Source organism: Delphinapterus leucas, chromosome 14 (assembly GCF_059928025.1).
Source record: "Delphinapterus leucas isolate spDelLeu-1000000601 "Yukka" chromosome 14, BTC_Dleu_Yukka2, whole genome shotgun sequence".
Lineage (NCBI taxonomy): Eukaryota > Metazoa > Chordata > Mammalia > Artiodactyla > Monodontidae > Delphinapterus > Delphinapterus leucas.
The window spans coordinates 25,638,301-25,656,425 of NC_143142.1; the positions used below are offsets into that span (position 1 = coordinate 25,638,301).

The window sequence follows — 18,125 nt, forward strand, 5'->3', positions numbered from 1 at the left end:
TTAAAAACCTCCCTACAAAGAAAAGCCCTGGACCAGATGGCTTTACTGGTGAATCCTACCAAACGTTTAAAGAAGAACTAATACCAATCCTTATCAAATCCTGCCAAAAACAGGATGGACTTGAGGGGGAAGGGTAAGCTGGGACGAAGTGAGAGAGTGGCACGGACTTATAAATACTACCACATGTAAAATAGATAGCTAGCGGGAAGCAGCCGCATAGCACAGGGAGATCAGCTCGGTGCTTTGTAACCATCCAGAGGGGTGGGAAGGAGATGCAAGAGGGAGGAGATATGGGGATATATGTATATATATAGCTTATTCACTTCGTTATAAAGCAGAAACTAACACACCATTGTAAAGCAATTATGCTCCAATAAAGATGTTAAAAAAAAATAATCCTGCCAAAAAACCGAAGAGCAAGGAACACTCCATAACTCATTGCCTTGATACCAAAGCCGGGCAAAGATACTACAAGAAAGGAAAACTATAGACCAATACTTCTTACGAACATTGATATGAAAATCCTCAACAGACTTCCCTGGTGGCGCAGTGGTTAAGAATCCACCTGCCAATGCAAGAGACATGGGTTCGAGCCCAGGTCCGGGAAGATCCCACATGCCGCAGAGCGACTAAGCCCATGCGCCACAACTACTGAGCCTGTGCTCTAGAGCCCAAGAGCCACAACTACTGAAGCCCGTGAACCCAGAGCCTATGCTCTGCAACAAAGAGAAGCCACCACAATGAGAAGCCCGCACACCGCAATGAAAAGTAGCCCCCACTCGCTGCTACTAGAGAAAGCCCACACGCAGCAAGGAAGACCCAATGCAGCCAAAAATAAATTAAAAAAAATAAATTCAACAAAATACTAGCAAAACTGAATTCAACAGCACATTAGAAGAATTACACACCATTATAAATGATACAACAACATAAATCAATTATAAAAAGTGGAATCTATTATGGCAATGCAGGGATGGCTCAATAAGAAAACCGATCAATGCAATAAACCACTTGAACAGAATGAAGGACAAAAACCATATGATCGGGGCTTCCCTGGTGGCGCAGTGGTTGGGAGTCCACCTGCCGATGCAGGGGACATGGGTTCATGCCCCAGTCCAGGAAGATCCCACATGCCACCGAGCGGCTGGGCCCATGAGCCATGGCCACTGGGCTTGGGCGTCCGGAGCCTGTGCTCCGAAACGGGAGAGGCCACAACAGTGAGAGGCCCGAGTACCGCAAAAAACAAACAAACAAACAAAACCCATATCATGTCAACAGATGTAGAAAAAAGCATTTGACAAAATTCAACACGCTTTCGTGGTAAAACCACTCAATAAACTAAGAATAAGTGGAAACTATATCAACATAAAATTAATACACAAAAAAATCAATGTAAATATCACACTCAATGGTGAAAGAATGGTAACTTTTCCTCTAAGATCAGAAACTAGCCAAGGATACCCACTCTTGCCACTTTTATTCAACATAGCATTGGAATTTCTAGCCAGAGCAATTAGGCAAAAAAAAGAAATAGAAGGTATCCATTTGGAAAGGAAGAAGTAAAGTTATCTCTGTTCCCAGGTGATAAGATCTTATTTGTAGAACACCTTAAAGATTCTACCAAAAAACTATTAGAACTAATAAATGAACTCAGCAAAGTAGGAGGACACAAAGTCAACACACAAAAATCGGTTGCATTTCTACACACTAACAATGAACAACCTGAAATTAAGAAAAAAATTCCAATTACAATAGCATCAAAAAGACTAAAATATTTAGAAATTAACTTAGCTAAGGAGATGAAAGACTTCTACAATGAAAACTATAAAACACACTGAAGGGACTTCCCTGGTGGCGTAGTGGTTAAGAATCCACCTGCCAATGCAGGGGACACGGGTTCGAGCCCTGGTCTGGGAAGATCCCACATGCCACGGAGCAACTAAGCCCGTGTGCCACAACTACTGAGCCTGCACTCTAGAGCCCGTGGGACACAACTACTGAAGCCCATGCACATAGAGCCTGTGCTCCACAACAAAGAGAAGCCACCACAATGAGAAGCCCGCGCACCACAATTAAGAGTAGCCCCCATTCTCACAACTAGAGAAAGCTTGTGTGCAGCAGCAAAGACCCAAGGCAGCCAAAAATAAATAAATAAATTTAAATTTTAAATTAATTAATTAATTTAAATACATGCTGCGGCAACCAGTGGTTGAGAGTTCATCTGCCGATGCAGGGGACGCGGGTTCGTGCCCCGGTCCAGGAAGATCCCACATGCCACGGAGAGGCTAGGCCTGTGAGCCATGGCCGCTGAGCCTGCACGTCTGGACCCTGTGCTCCGCAACGGGAGAGGCCACAACAGTGAGAGGCCCGCATACCGCAAAAAAAAAAACCACAAAAATCATGCTGAAATAAATTAAACACATAAATAAATGGAAAAACATCCCACATTCATGGATTGGGAGACAATATTATAAAGATGTGAAGATTGCCCAAAGCAGTCTACAAATCCAATGTAATACCTATCAAAATCCCAACAATAGAGGGCTTCCCTGGTGGTGCAGTGGTTGAGAGTCCACCTGCCGATGCAGGGGACACGGGTTTGTGCCCCGGTCCGGGAGGATCCCGTGTGCCATGGAGTGGCTAGGACCGTGAGCCATGGCCACTGAGCTTGTGCGTCCGGAGCCTGTGCTCCGCAACAGGAGAGGCCACAATAGTGGGAGGCCCATGTACTGCCAAAAATAAATAAATAAATAAAAAAAATCCCAACAATATTTTTGCAGAAATAGAAAAAAATCTATTTTAAAATTCATATGGAAAAAAAAAAAAAATTCATATGGAGGGACTTCCCTGGCAGATCAGTGGTTAACACTCTGTGCTTCCACTGCAGGGGGCCTGGGTTCGATCTACGGTTGGGGAACTAAGATCCCACATGCACACAGTTCGGCCAAGAAAAAAAAAATTCATATGGAATCTAAGGACAAAGGATGTCCAGCCAAAACAATGATGAAAAAGAACAAAACTGGAAGACTCAAACTTCCTAATTTCTAAACTTACTGCAAAGCTACAATAATCAAATCAGTGTGGTACCGACATAAAAACAGACAATAGACCAGTGGGACAGCCCATAAATAAACCCTCAAATATGTGGTCAAATAATTTTCAACAAAATTGACAAGACCATTCAATGAGGAAAGGATAGTCTTTTCAACAAATGGTTTTGGGAAAACAGGATATACATATGCCAAAAAAACGAAGCTGGACCCTTACCTAACACCATATGCAAAAATTAACTCAAAATGGATGGAACATATAAATGTAAGAGCTAAATCTATAAAACTCTTAGAAGAACACAGAGTGAAAGCTTTATGACATTGGATTTGGCAATGATTTCTCGGATATGCCACCAACGGCATACGCAATAAATGAAAAAATAGACAAACTGGACTTTACCAAAATAAAAAAATTCTATGCATCAAAGGGCACTATAAACAACATAAGAAGGCAACCCACAGAATAGAAGAAAATATTTGCAAATCACTTTATCTGAAAAGGGATTGCTATCTAGAAGACCCAGGGAACCGCTAAAGCTTAACAACAAAAACCTGATGCAAAAACACAAAGGACTTAAGCAGCCTTAGAAGATAAACAAATGGCCAATAAACACATGAAAAGATATTCAAGGTCACTAATCAACAGGGAAATGGGCTTCCCTGGTGGCGCAGTGGTTGAGAGTCCACCTGCGGATGCAGGGGACAGGGGTTTGTGCCCCGGTCCGGGAAGATCCCGCATGCCGCAGAGCGGCTCGGCCCGTGAGCCATGGCCACTGAGCCTGCGCGTCCGGAGCCTGTGCTCCGCAACGGGAGAGGCTGCAACAGTGAGAGGCCCCCGTAGGCCCGTGTACCGTAAAACAAAAAAAACCAGGGAAATGCAAATCAAAACCACAATGAGATATTGCTTCATACCAAGCAGGCTCTGCAGCAGGCAGGCCTGGGCCCAAACCCCAGCTCTACCACTTCTCAGCAGGGCAGTTGGGGGTAGGTGGCCCCACCTCTTCACTTGTAACACAGCATCTTCCCCCAGGATGGTGGGGGTTACTGAGACAGTATGGGGTGTGCTTGGCGCAGCCTGCCCACAGGAAGAGTGTGGCAGTGTGCTCATCTTACTGTAGCCTTCCCTGCTCTACCTGTCAGCTGGCACAACCTCCTTTGTACCACCCAGGCTCTGGCAAGGCCACAGCAGCACCCCAAATGCGCCCAGAATGTGATACCTTACTCAGAAGTCAGCCCACACCTTTCCTGGGATAAGCTGCCTGAAAGACAGCTTTCCAGAAGCCCTGTCCCACAGCATGAATCCAAGACAGGCTTCTGTTGAAGCCTCCACGTAGCTTCAGCACCCCATGACCCCCACCAGTACAAGGAAGACCCTGGTGCAGGGCAGGGAGCTGCCTACCTTGATAATGACACGCTGGTCTGACTGGTCCTCTAGGATGCTGTCTGTGGGGTAGGACTCGATCTGCTGTCTGATGGCGGAGGCGATGGCTGGTACAAACGTCAGTGGGTTCAAATCCAGGTCATCACAGAGAATTTCTGAAAACATCTCAGGGGTCATCAGCTTCTCTGAAATGAGGTGAGAGGTATGGACTGCTGGTGGACTGCAGGGCCTAATGTCACCGTGCTCAGCCCTGACCTCCCCCAGCCTGTCCTCCTCTGCCAACCCACCTGGATGAAGATGAGCATAAAGATGAGGATGATGGATCCTCCCAGACACGGTAAGGAGAGGAAGCACAAGACGAACACCCCGCTTCTGGCCCTCAATCCATACACACCACCCCCCCTACACCTCTGGAGGTGGTCAAGACCCTATGTGCTCCCCAACCCCAGGCTCCCCGCTCCCGGGCTTAGGACTGCACGGCTCTGTTAGTTCTAACCAGTGAGCCGTCTGGGGAGGGGGGAACGCAAAGGCACTTCAGAGCTGACGTGCCACTTCCTCCCCTCTTCCAACCCAGGCAACCAGGGAAGCCCACGTGGAGACACAGGGCGAAGATGGCCTCAGAGGAAACCAACGTTGCCAACACCCTGACTCAGACTTCCAGCCTCCAGAACTGGGAGGAGATAAAACCTGCTGTTATGCCCCCCAGGCTGTGGGACTTTGTCACCGCGGCCTGAGCTAACACAGGTTCCTTCCAGACAAGCCACTTGGAAGCCAGCATCCACTGGAAGACGGAGCAGGTGCATGTCTATCCACCACTTCCTCCACAGTGGAAATCCCTCAGAGATCACCTGGGGCTGCGTGTGGCTTTTTACAACCCCCCATTGAGTTTCTGACTCTGTGGGCAGCACACGCACTCAACAAGGCGACAGCATGGGGGTGGGTACGGATCCTGGATCCTGGAGATCCAGGCCTCAGGGGTGAGCTTCATGGGGACTGTCCACTACTGGCCGGACTACAGCAAGGTCCTGTGCAGTCAACTGTTTTCCCCAGACCTGCCCTTTCTCATAACCCAAACTTCAATGACCACGTGCCAAACTGGGATGAGCCACAGAGAAGGGAAAGCAAAGAGTGAATTCCCGGGTTTCCCTGGTGGCGCAGTGGTTTAAGAATCCGCCTACCAATGCAGGGGACACAGGTTCAAGCCCTGGTCCGGGAGGATCCCACGTGCCGTGGAGCAACTAAGCCTTGCGCCACAACTACTGAGCCTGCGCTCTAGAGCCCGCAAGCCACAATTACTGAGGCTGCATGCTACAACTACTGAGGCCCACACGCCTAGAGCCCATGCTCCGCAACAAGATAAGCCACTGCAATGAAAAGCCTGTGCACTGCAACGAAGAGTAGACCCCGCTCTCTGCAACTAGAGAAAGCCCGCACGCAACAATGAAGACCCAATGCAGCCAAAAATAAAAATAAGTAAAATAAATAAATTTATATATATATATATATAAAAAGAATGAATTCCCTCACAAGCACTCGGCATGATTCCATCTTCAAGAACGGGGTCTGCTGGGACTTCCCTGATGGTGCAGTGGCTAAGAATCTGCCTGCCAATGCAGAGGACACAGGTTTGAGCCCTGGTCCGGGAAGATCCCACATGTGGCAGAGCAACTAAGCCCGTGCGCCACAACTACTGAGCCTAAGCTCTAGAGCCCGTGAGCCAAAACTACTGAGCCTGTGTGCCACAACTACTGAAGCCCACATGCCTAGAGCCCGTGCTCTGTAATGAGAAGCCACCACAATGAGAAGCCCACACACTGCAATGAAGAGTAGCCCCCACTCACTGCAACTAGAGAAAGCCCGCACGCAACAAAGAAGGAAGGAAGGAAGGAAGGGAGGAAGGGAGGAAGGAAGAAAAGAAAGAAATAACTAACTAAATAAATAGAATGAGGTCTGTTTAACAGACAACTGACCCCACTATTTCACTAGCCCAGAAGAAGAGCTAGAGACCAACCCTCCTCACAGCACCATTGTGCCAGACCTGAACACTCAGCCAGCCTACTATTGATAACGCATACATCCAGTTTTGGAGAAGCAGCAGGAAGCTAAGGTGCTCAGGCCAAGCATCCTATGAGTATACTGTGCAGAGGATTTTAAAAATTAACTTTTTTAGTCTGTGATCGTTGTAGATTCAGATGCTGCCTTGATTACTGCAGCTCCACACCAAGTCTTGGGATTAGGAAGACTCATTCCTCCTACTTTCTTCTTTTCCAAAATTGCTTTAGCTACTCTAGTTCCTTTGCCTTTCCATTGAAATTTTAGAATAATTTTGTCTAAATCTACAAAATGTCTTGCTGGGATTTTCAAAGAAATTGCTTATAAACTTGCATACTAAAAGGGAAGAGATATGGAAATATATGTATATGTATAACTGATTCACTGTTATAAAGCAGAAACTAACACACCATTGTAAAGCAATTATACTCCAATAAAAATGAAAAAAAATAAACTTGCATATTATTTTAGGGAGAATTAACATCTTGACTCTTCTGATCCATGAACATAGTTGTCTGTCCATTTATTCAGATCTCCTTTAATTACTTCCATCAGTGCTTTATAGTTTTCAGCATACAAAATGTTTCCTGAAACAAACTATATGTTTGTAAGATTTACACCTTTTTTCTTAACTGAGTAACTCTAAATAATAACATATTTTTATACTGGACATTTGAGTGTCCACGTGTTCACTGACAGTGTATAATGTATAGAAATACAATTGACTTTTGCATGTTTATTTTGGGTCTTGTGACTTTGCTAAGACTCGGTTATTAGTTCTAGCAGGTTTTTTTGGTAGGTCTCTTGAGATTTTCTATGTAGATAATCATGCCATCTACAAATAAAGACAGTTTTATTTCTTCCTTTCTGAAGCATATGTTTTTTATATCATTTTCCTGCCTTATTACACTGGCTAGTACTTCCAGCACTATGTTGTCTATTCCCAATTTCCTGAGTTTTTACCAAGAACAAGTGCTGGATTTTGTTAAATGCTTTTTTTGTATCAATTGATATAATCAAGGGATTTATTTATCTTTTCTAGTCTGTTAATATGATGGATCACACTGACTGATTTTCAAACAATGAACCATGTTTGCATTCCAGGATTTCAACCCAAAGCCCACACCCTCCAAATCTATTCCACAGTGCTCTGAATGTCACAATCAGAGTCCAGGGTCCCCCTGACGGGCAGTAGGCAGGAAACAAGACTGTGTGCAAGACGGTGGGTTGGCCACCACATACCGTTCATGTTCCAGGTAAAGGCGTCCCGCAGCTTCTGCCCGTCTATCTCCATGTCCAGTCGGATGGGAACCAGCACCTCGGGCTGGGATGCGTTCTCATGGATCACAGCTGGGTCGTGGTCGTCAAAGCTGGAAGGGAGGCAGCAGCATGCTCAGCAAGGGGGGCTGAGGTCCCTGCACCCAGGGCCTCCCTCTCTGCACCATTGGTCACTGTGACCTAACCAGAGGGGAAACCCTGCTTCTTACAGGGACTTGTCCACTATGGGCTGAGTCGGCAGAGACAGTGCCAGCAGGGGTCCATGCTAATGGACACGTGGGATGGGAGGGGAGATGCTGACTTGGGCAGCAGGACAAGATGGAGATGTCCGAAGTAAGGGAGATTTAAGCCCCAAAGCAGGTAGGACTTTCCCAGGAAACTGTAGGAAAGGAAGGGTACTCCCAAAAGTGGAAGCCCTTGAGCAAAGGCCGAGGGGCAGGAGAGTCAAGAGCTGCTGAGGGAAGGAGGGGTGCAGATGGGGCGGGGGAGCAGTGGGAGGATGCTGGGAAGCCACAGGCGTCCAAGTGCCCACAGTTCTCCATCTCCAGCCTCGACCCCGAGGGAGCCCCAGGAAGACTGAGAGCAAGGCAGTTCTGTGCTTACACCTGCATTTTAGGAAGACGAAGCGGGAAGATACGGGGTGAGGGTGGGCGCAGGAAACCCAAGGGTGGAAGACCGAGGGTTGAGAACTGTTCTCAGAGAGCTGGGGGCACAGATGACAAATAAACAAACAAATGAGGAAAACACCCCCCTCTCCCCGCCCAGACACGAATGCTCTAGGACAGAGTGGCCATTCTAAAAGGGGAGGACCACTCTGAGAAGTGACATTGAAACAGAGATGGGGAGGGAGAAAAAGGAAGGGGGAGGAGGGAAGGAGGAGGGAGAAAGGGATAAGCCTGCAGATGCTGGCAGGAAGTGAGGGATTTGCGAGGGCAGGAGTGCCTGGGCAGCTGAAGAGTGCTGAGGAGGCCACTGTGCCTGAGGTGAAGGGCGGCAGGAGCCGGGGCCAGAGAGCGGCAGCCACCACCAGGACTCTGTCACGTGGATGCTGGTGCGACGGGGCATCTAGAGGACCTGCCCTGGGTGAAGGGGCACATGCCCAGTGGGGAGCTGGCCAAGGGTGGTCGGATTCTGGACACTTGGAGAGCTGAGCAAGTAGAATTTGTGGAGACTGGCTCTATGCTGTGAGAAGGAGGAAGGGTTCCAGGATTGTGGCCCAAGCACAGGAAGGACGGGATTGCTGTGTCCTGGGCTAGAGAAGCCTGCAGGCAGCCTGTGCTGGAGGTGCCTGGGGCGGCATTCAGAGGACAGCTTAGTGGGCAGGAGCTTGAAAAATGGCCCCCCAGAGACATCTATGTCCTAAGTCTTGGAACCTGTGACTGTCACCTTACAGAGCAAAAAAGGAGAGGGAGCCTTGTCCAAGTGGGCCCTAAATTACATCACAAGTGTCCTCACAAGAAAGAGAGGGAGAGGGAGTTCCCTGGTGGCCTAGTGGTTAGGATTCCAGGTTTTCACTGCGGTGGCCCAGGTTCAATCCCTGGTCAGGGAACTGAGATCCTGCAAGCCACGCGGCACGGCCAGAAAAAAAAAAGAGAGAGTGACAGAGAAAGAGAGGGAGATTTCACACACACAGAAGAGGCCATGTGACCAGGGAGGAAGAGACTGGAGTGATGCTGCCACGAGCCAAGGAACGTGGCAGCTGCCAGCAGCTGGAAGGGACCCTGGAGGGAGCAGGGCCTGGCAACACCTTGATTCCGGCCCAGTGAAACTCCCGGCCTCTGGAACTGTGTGAGAATAAACTTGTGTTGCTTCAAGCCACCCAGTTTGTGGCGTTCTGTTCTGGCACCACGGGCAACTAAGCATCGAGTCATGTGGATGGCAGAGAAAAGGTCCAGGGACTGCACCCAGGAACGTTACCTGAGGAGCTGGGGGTGAGCGCAGGCAGAGCCAGGCTGGACCACGCAGAGGCCAGTCATGCTGGATGCTGAGGGAGACCAGCCCCAAGGATGAGCAGTGCAGAGTTTCTGGGACAGGAGGTCAAAGCAGAGCGTTTTTCTGGGGAGGAGGAAACTAAAACATGCTGGAGGACCTCAGTGGAGTCAGAGAGCGAGGCCCACTCACCACAGCGGGAACGTCCTCTTCTTGTCCCGGCCCATGCGGTTCCTGTTGATGGTGGTGGAGCAGGGCACGGCGTCCAGGTGGTGGGAGCTGTTGGGCAGGGTGGGCACCCACTGGCTGTTCCTCTTAGCCTTCTGTTCCCTGGGAGACATGGAAATACCTCCGCTCAGTCTACGAGCCGAAACTGCCCACCAGGCATCAGGTCGTGGTCAATGGATGCCCACTGCGTCCCTGCTGGGCCCCAGGTCCCAGTGGGGACCTCTGTGCACCCCAGACTCTGCGGGTGTCTATTCCCTAGGCTCCCACCAGCACCTGCTCCTGGGTTAGGGGAGGTGCAGAGGGGCCCCAGCCCAGTGCCTCAGCCATGACCCAACATGCTACATGCTGACCCAACGTGCTACAGCCGCACGGAAGCACAGTCCCTTCTGCCAGGAGGGGACTGTACAAGAAGGCTGCCCAGTAGAGCAGCCCTGGAGCAAAGGCTTAAATGCTGAGTCACGGTTCATGGGTGGAGGAGAGGAGAGCATTTCAGGAAGAACACAGAGGGCAGCAGGGCTGGAGACACAGAGAGGGTCCTGATTACAGGGGCTGGCGTGCTCTGCAGGAAACGGATGCACTCAGCAGGTGGCTGTGAGTCGCTGGAGGTTTGAAGCAGCCATAGACTCAGACTGTTATTTTAGACATGCAGTCCAGGCTGAGACAGACTAGGCAACGGCTCTGGCCTCTGGGCCTTCAGACCAGTAGAGGTGAGAAGACACATTGGTAAATACTCTCTAGAAAATGATGCTCAAAGTAATCCAAGGAACCCATGTCCCAAAAGAGCTCACTCTTCTCTCCAAATTACAAGTTGCTTTTACTACTAGGAAAGTACCAAAAGCTGACCGACAGGAGTGGGTGGGCTCCCACCTTGCTCTGTGAGCCCCTTCATCACCCTCGGGCCGTGTCCCTAGTAACCTGGGAGCAACGTGAGGGCAGCAACTGTACGTAACTCACCTTTCCATACCCAACCTCTGTACCATGTCACCTTCATGATTTTCCGTAACCGCATCACTTGAAACAATGGTCTGCCCCCCCCCGCCTTAGTGCTCCCGCCATCTCATGCACCTAAACGCATGTTTTCTTGAAAGCTGAAAGCGTCACGCAGGTATTCTGCACGTCTCGCTCATGTGAGCCAGGTTTCGGGTTGCTGCAGGGTCTACTTACCCACAACACATCGTGTAACCCCAGACTATTTGGGTGTCTGCATCTTCGCTCACACAGCCTCTCCCTGAGGCAGGACACTCAAGGGGCTCCCTAGTTCCCTTTATAATTCACATGCCACCAATAATAGCATCTCTGTACTTATAATGGTTTTTGTTTACGGTATAAATTATTTCCCTGGGACAAATTCCCAGGGGTGGAATTAATAGATCAGAGACCAACAAAAAACTTCGGGGCCGCAATGCCTGAGGCAGAGCCGCCACGGTGGGCGTGAGTGTGCCCACTCCATGACGACCTCCCCGGTTCTTTATGTTGCTAGTTATTTTTTTATTCTGCATTTTTAAAATCACACCCAAGAACAAACATCATTCCGTGTTTGTTTACTCCTATGCTTCAGTGTGGATCACACTTTACCTATTTGTCTACATAAAATAGAGAAATACTTGGGGTATCCAAGTTTTTCTTATAAATCTAAATGAACAAACTCTACAAGGTAGCAACTTCCCAATTTCTTCCGTTTAACTGTTAATGTAAATGCTCTTTCAAAGGATCTACGTTGATACGTTCAAATCTATTGTTTGTTTTTTTTGTGAGTTGATCTGGGCCGCTAATTGTTCTGACAGATTAGTGAATCCCACTTTCAAAGCATTCTTAATGACTCTCCAGAACCCAAGACTTGACTTATGTTTCTTAGAAATTCCAAAGTCAGAAAAAACTTCGAAGCCTGGCTAAGACGATCTGTAAACACAGTGGGTAAACTGCTCAAAAGTATTTTGGCTCCAGGGCATGAGAAAAATACCCGTGGGTGTCCCGAGAGCGAGCCAAGCACGGGGGTGCAGTACCTGAGGTAGGTGGGGGGTTCCGTGCTGATGGATACGGCCTTGTACTTCTCATCGTTGCCATCCAGAATCTCTTCCACCTCGGAGGCTTTTAACAGAGTTACGCTGGTGGCCAGGGTCGTGTATCCATGATCTGCAACCAGAGATGCGGCTGCGGTCACCCTGCGGGAGGGCAGTGAGCAGCAGCAGCCAGGAGATGCAGCGCACTGAGGTCCTCACATGCAGGAGGTAGGAAAGCGGGTGTCAACCTCACTACTGCCCAATGCTGGCCTCTTCCAAAGGGGCGGTCTGGACCCTGGCTTTCTCTAGAGGCCCTCCCGGGTCAGCACTCCCTGGATGGACGGGGACTAACGTGTCCCGGGAGGAGCACTGGCTCCAGGCACAGAGGACGCCCATGGGCAGCTCAGCCCACGGGGCCTCTCGGGGAAAGGAAGGCTCCAGAGTGACACCGCCAGTGGGAAGAGGTCTGACACCGCTGCAGTCCACGACACGAAGCAAGGTGGAGATGAAATGAGGGATGAGAAACATTTTTCTTTTAAAACAAGAGCCCAGAGAGTTGGAAAGAGCTGCTGTACACCAAACAGGAATTCCTGGCCCAGCGCCAGTGGATGCGAGCTGCCCGGTAGCGGGGAGTTCTAGGCAGTTCGAACACAGCTCGCCTAGGAAGCCTGGTGGAGAGACAGAGGGTTACTGGAAAGAGTCTCCCGAGCGCGAGGCCAAAGAGTCGCCAAGGCTTCCAAGGGGCAAGCGCAGCTGGGGACGCACTGGTTAGTGACTGGCGCTCCACTGGGGCGGAGGGAGGACCAGGGAGGCTTTGGAAAGCGCGGGAGGGAGTGAAAAGTTACAGCAGCGCATAGAAAAGGAACTCCGGCTCCTGCATTAAAAGAACATGGTAGACGAGACCAACGCAGGGCCTACAGACATACCGGCACGGGACAGACTGTAAAGCGCACATGCACACACGCAGGGACGCAGGCACACGCACGCAAACGGGCACACGCACGCAAACGGGCACACGCACGCAAACGGGCGACGCGCACGCACGCAGGCACACGCACACGAGGCCCGGGCCAGCTCCGCCAGGCAGCCCTGCCAAAGGGAAGGCAGCTTCGACCAAGCCCAGAGGCACAGGGCCTCTCCCCAGCGTGAGGAGCACCCTCTGCCCGCCCTCCCGGGTCGGGTGGCAGCGCCCCACAGCCCCAAGCGGGACATGCACACGAGCGCCAGCGGACCGACTGCCAGAACCAAGTGCCACACGATGGATGTGCGCTGGGAAGCGAAGCGGTGAAAGCCCGAGGGGAGAGGGGGCTGGGGCGCCCCCCGCCGCCCGGGCGCATGGAGGGTGACGATGGCAACACGCCGGCGGCAGATGGTAGAGCATCACAGCATTCCTAAAACGTTTTCAGACCAGCGGTCTTCACAACACCCTCTCCGCCCTGGCCCCGCCCCCTCCACCCACCGCCCGCTGCCAACACCTGACCCTGACCGACCCTGACGGAGGACCACCCGCTCCAGTGGGCCCCCAGGACACTCCGCCACCCTAAGGTCAGGGCTGCCGTGAAGACGCTCCGGAGTGAAAACGTTTTATCTTCATGACATAAGCGAGTGGTTTTGAAACAGGTTTACAAACCCTCGTGAAGACGCACCCTTAGTGTTAGGTTTTGTTTTTTTACCATGTGACGATGCAACTATTTTCTTCCTCTCTTCCACAGTGGCTAGTCGCCTCCAGAGCGAGGGGTATCTCTTGTACAGAGAACCTCGGAACATACGGAGGTAGTTTCCCACCTATGAGTAAAGCGAGAAGGCTCATTATGAGGGTCGCAGCTCCTCGAGGAAGGGGAGGGCCCTGGCTCAGAGGCTCTGCTGGATGAGTGACAGACAAACACACCTTGACTTGGCCCCCAGGCCTCCAGGCGCCAGGCTTCCAGCAGCAGTAAAAATACATTCTGCTGACATCAGGGGTTCAACAGCAGTTCGTATCTGGCCTACATCTGTTCCTCTGGCAGGGGTAATAACATCTGCATCCTGACGACAGGACCAAATTCAGAAAGGCCTGACCAGACACTGGGGAGGCAGGCCCCCCGAGCTCACTAAGCAGCTCGATGTGATTCTGATTTTGGACTAAGGATCTCTGGCACTTTCCAGAAATGCAAGGCCTCTCTGACTTTCTTTTATCTTAAGACTTTGATATTTTTACGATGTAATAAAGACCAAAAAGGTCTTTTAATTTTAGACAGATGCAGGATAATTTCCCCCATGGCCTTTGTTGCTTTGTTTAGCAACAAAACTCAAACCAGAAATACCAAAGGAATTTTCCAAAGAGTTTAAAATGCACTTACCAGCAATCCTTAGATTGCTATATAAATCATTACTGCCCCAAACAATAGCTTCAGTTTGCCTGTACCAAATACTCGGAAGTACGACTTACTTGATGAAAAGAAATCTAGTCCTAAAGTTTTTATAAAGAAACTCCATTGTTTCACTGACTTTTCAAAAACGAACACTTGAGTCACATGGCCAGGGACAGCAGGTGGACTGGGTGCTGGCTCCACCTGTGACCAGGCATCACTTCCCTTTTCTGGGTCTCCCTGCTTCTCTGTCAGATGTTCATCAGCTGTGAGGTTCACCCACGAACGACCACTTCTACTACTTTCCCACTTACCTACCCCATTATAGTATATTTATTTTTAAAAAGTTTCTCCATTTTTCATGAATCAAAGATTTACATGATGCCCAACCAGGGCTGCCGAACAGTGCAAGAGAAAGTGGCCACAGGGTCACTGGTGCTCCCCACTGCAGGCACAGACCCATGCGAGTTATTTGGCTTGAGTGTGGTTACCGTCCAAGGGTAAACACATAGTTTCCATTAGGTTTTTGAAAAGACACTGACTATAATGCCCCCACTACTACTTTGCAGGTCCTGCAGACCTCCCACACTCCTAGGCCCTTCCCAAGGTCCCTTCAGAACTTAGGAGACCAGGCCTGCCTTCCTGGGTTTTCCCTGAACCAGCCTTTGCCACCTCTGGACCCAGGTTTCCCAAATGGAAAACCAAGGTGTGGTTATGGGGATTTCCTAGGATCCTCTCAGCAGTGACTCTGGCGTGGTGACAACGGCTGCCTGCAGATGGCAGGAGAAGGGTGACACGCTCACTGCACCTGTGGATGCCCTCCCAAGGCTGCTACACCCAAGTGTGTGGGGGCGCTGAGGGTGCTGCTCTGGCGGGCCCACCTCTCTGAATATGGTGCCTGTTTGCCAAGGGCAAGGGGCCTGGGGGTCATCCACCCAATGCTGTCAGAGGAGCTGCTGCTTATCAGTAGACAGCACTCTGACCTTGAACCCTTCCCAGGCCTCCCAAGGCCTGATGATTGTTAAGCCAGGCCCCAGAAAGCAAACTGCCTCTCCCTTCTCCCATGTGGTCTCTATATACTGCATCTCAGGACAAACGTTCTCACTCAACAGGGCTGAAAGAGAAGACTGCAGTTAGCTGTCTAGAATCTAAAATGTGCTAAGGGGAAGATCTTAGAGACCATCTAGTCTAAGCATCTCATTACATACATGAGAAAAGTGACACACAGGCACAGCTGGATCCAGGCCTCCTGACGTTCTGCCCACCTGGCTGTGGGCTCCACCTTGATTTTCAAAAGTACCACCGACTCAGGGTCAATGCTAAACCGACTGCTCTTCCTGCCCGTTAGATCAGGTAAAGGTTTCTTTCTTTTTTTTTTCTTCAATTAACTAATAATTTATTTTTGGCTGCACTAGGTCTTCGCTGCTACGCGCAGGCTTTCTCTAGTGGCAGTGAGCAGGGCCTACTCTTCGTTGTGGTGCATGGACTTCTCATTGCGGTGGCTTCTCTTGTTGCAGAGCACAGGCTCTAGGCGCGTGGGCTTCAGTATTTGCAGCACATGAGCTCAGTAATTGTGGCTCGCAGGCTCTAGATCGCAGGCTCAGTAGTTGTGGCTCATGGGCTTAGTTGCTCCGCAGCATGTGGGATATTCCCAGACCAGGGCTCAAACCCATGTCCCCTGCACTGGCAGGCGGATTCTTAACCACAGCGCCACCAGGGAAGTCCCAGGTAAAGGTTTCTTTAAACAACCTGTCCATCATCACAAACTGAAACTCCTCCACTGCCTTTGTGCCCACCGGCCAATGAGGACCATTCTGAGCTATGGCAGATGGCAGGCACTGGCTCCTCTCCTCAGCACAGCTAGCTTTGAAGAGTATTTTTGTGATGACATGAAAAATGTGTTGCATCCTGCCCCTTGTGTTTTACAAAAACTGGTGAAAAAAGGAAACACTAAGGTTCTGATGCTACTGAAAACACTGGTCTCATAATACAACTCAGACAAGTCAGGAATCACAGGGAGTCCAGGAAGCCTCAGTGTGACCATCGTGAGGCTTAATTCATTCACACTATGTTCAATTGTGATGGAAAAAAAACATTGTGGGGAAAAAAAGAAAAAAAAAAAAGGAATGAAATGTCTAATACTGAAAACTGCTACAAGGAGAAGCAACCGCTGGCATTTGTAACTGCTTTAACTCTCCAAGATCTGCACTTAGCTCATTACATGAGGAAGACACTACTGCTTGGTGTTTGCACATCTAAATTGCATATCCATAATTGAAAAATATATGTGTATGTGCATGTACACGCACAGACCTGGGACTGCCAAAAAGCCTAGTTTGAGGCAATCTGGAAAAACTTAATATACTTGGTATAAACTACCAGTGAAGAACCAGTTGTAGAGTTCTCCTAAAGTCAGCCATCCACATGATTCAACAAAGTGCTGAAAAGTCACTTTTAGTTAAGGATTAAAGCATAAGGCTCTTTCCCCTGTACTAACTCAGAGTTAGTTCAAGATATCCGAAGTGTCAAGTGCTTCCGAATTGCTGATAGATCTAACTCGGGGGCTGCGGCCTTAGCCATCCAAAAGCAAGTATCCTCCTCCCAACCTGTTTCCTCACTGGTAATCAAAGGTCAGAACAACTCCCCGCCCACCTCAAAGTTCACGAACACGAAGGGAGTGAGCCCTCACTAAGCCCCGTGTTTCGAACATACGATTTCAGGATCCCAGCTCCAGCAGTGTGGGACGGGTGCGCGTGAGGGGTACAACATCTCCCCCCACGTGTCGCAAGAGATAACACCCCGTTTCTATGTGTCCGGCTGGAGCAGTGGAACTCAGTGTGGCCCCGTGGCCCCGGGACGCCGCAGCCCTGGCAGCCGGGGGAGTCCGCGACTCCGCAACACCGGTGGGTGAACCGAGCGCGGGGCTGGGGCCTGCTCAACCACGCCCCGGTCAAACCGCGCCCCCAGACACAGACAGACCACGCCCCACTGGCCGGCCGCGCACGCGCGCGCCCGCCCGTCCGCCGCGATGAATGGAGACGCGCGTTCCCGGCGCGCAGACCCGCCCCGAGGCTCCCGCGGGGACCAGGCCGGCCCGGGGCCCGGAGAGAGAGAGGACGCGCCTTGGGCTACCTCAGAGCCGATCATGTAGAACTCGCCGTCGTCTTCTAGCTGGAACTTGACAGGCTTCTGCCCGAAGGTCTTGCTCAGCGCCATCATCATCATTGCGGCGGCAGAGTCGGGCGGCCACGATCGGGCTGCGAGGGTCAGGAGGGCTGAGGCGGGGCCGGGGCGCGCCGAGCCTAGGGAAGCCGAAGCCGGAGGCGAAGGGCTTGTCGAGCCGGGCCAGGTGCTTGCGCCGCCGCCGGGCTTCTCCACCGCCGCAGCAGACGTCGACCAGGCCGCACTCAGTGCGCAGGCGCGGGCGTTGACGCTGACGCGCGCGCCGCTGCCGCCCAAACAAAAGGCCGAGCGCGCCCCCGCGTGCCCCTTAAAGGAGTCTCGACACGTTTCTCTTCCTCCCAGGCCGCCTCCCAAGTGGAGGTACCAGGGAAAATTTCTCACGGACAGAAATAGCAACCGCGGCCCTGACTCAGGCGGTGGTCTTCCCAGTCTCACAGCTGGGACTGTAACTCAGCCCAGTGAGGAGGAACGAGGCGAGGCCTGAAGGCCTGGAGGAGGCCAGAAGCACATATGCCTCAGTTTCCTCGGCCCAAGAACTCAGTGCAGCTGAGCGGATAGGAGGGCTCAGGGACCGCTATCCCAGCTCCAGGCCCACACTGTTCCTGTGGCTTTGCGGATGGGGTTGGCAGGATTTCAAGGCCCAGGTGGTGTTTGGTTTGGCTGGTGCATCCTCTGA

General features: G+C 50.8%; 1 protein-coding gene across 3 annotated transcripts in view; it reads right to left on the bottom strand.

Annotated features, from left to right (window-relative positions):
- SMARCB1 (SWI/SNF related BAF chromatin remodeling complex subunit B1) overlaps positions 1–17,690 on the bottom strand; it is a 26,973-nt gene extending 9,283 nt beyond the window's left edge. Inside the window, exons 1-6 of one of the 3 annotated variants that reach the window (XM_022551183.3) lie at positions 17,399–17,688; positions 13,592–13,703; positions 11,922–12,051; positions 9,883–10,020; positions 7,726–7,853; positions 4,450–4,616 (exon numbers count right to left, since the gene is read on the bottom strand). In XM_022551183.3, the coding sequence (XP_022406891.1) occupies positions 4,450–4,616; positions 7,726–7,853; positions 9,883–10,020; positions 11,922–12,051; positions 13,592–13,703; positions 17,399–17,491 (768 nt within the window). In that variant the 5' untranslated portion in view covers positions 17,492–17,688. Of the gene's footprint in view, positions 1–4,449; positions 4,617–7,725; positions 7,854–9,882; positions 10,021–11,921; positions 12,052–13,564; positions 13,704–17,398 lie in introns of all 3 variants that reach the window. The other 2 variants (XM_022551182.3, XM_089894799.1) reach the window with 2 other exon arrangements.
- Between the last annotated feature and the right edge of the window lie 435 nt (positions 17,691–18,125).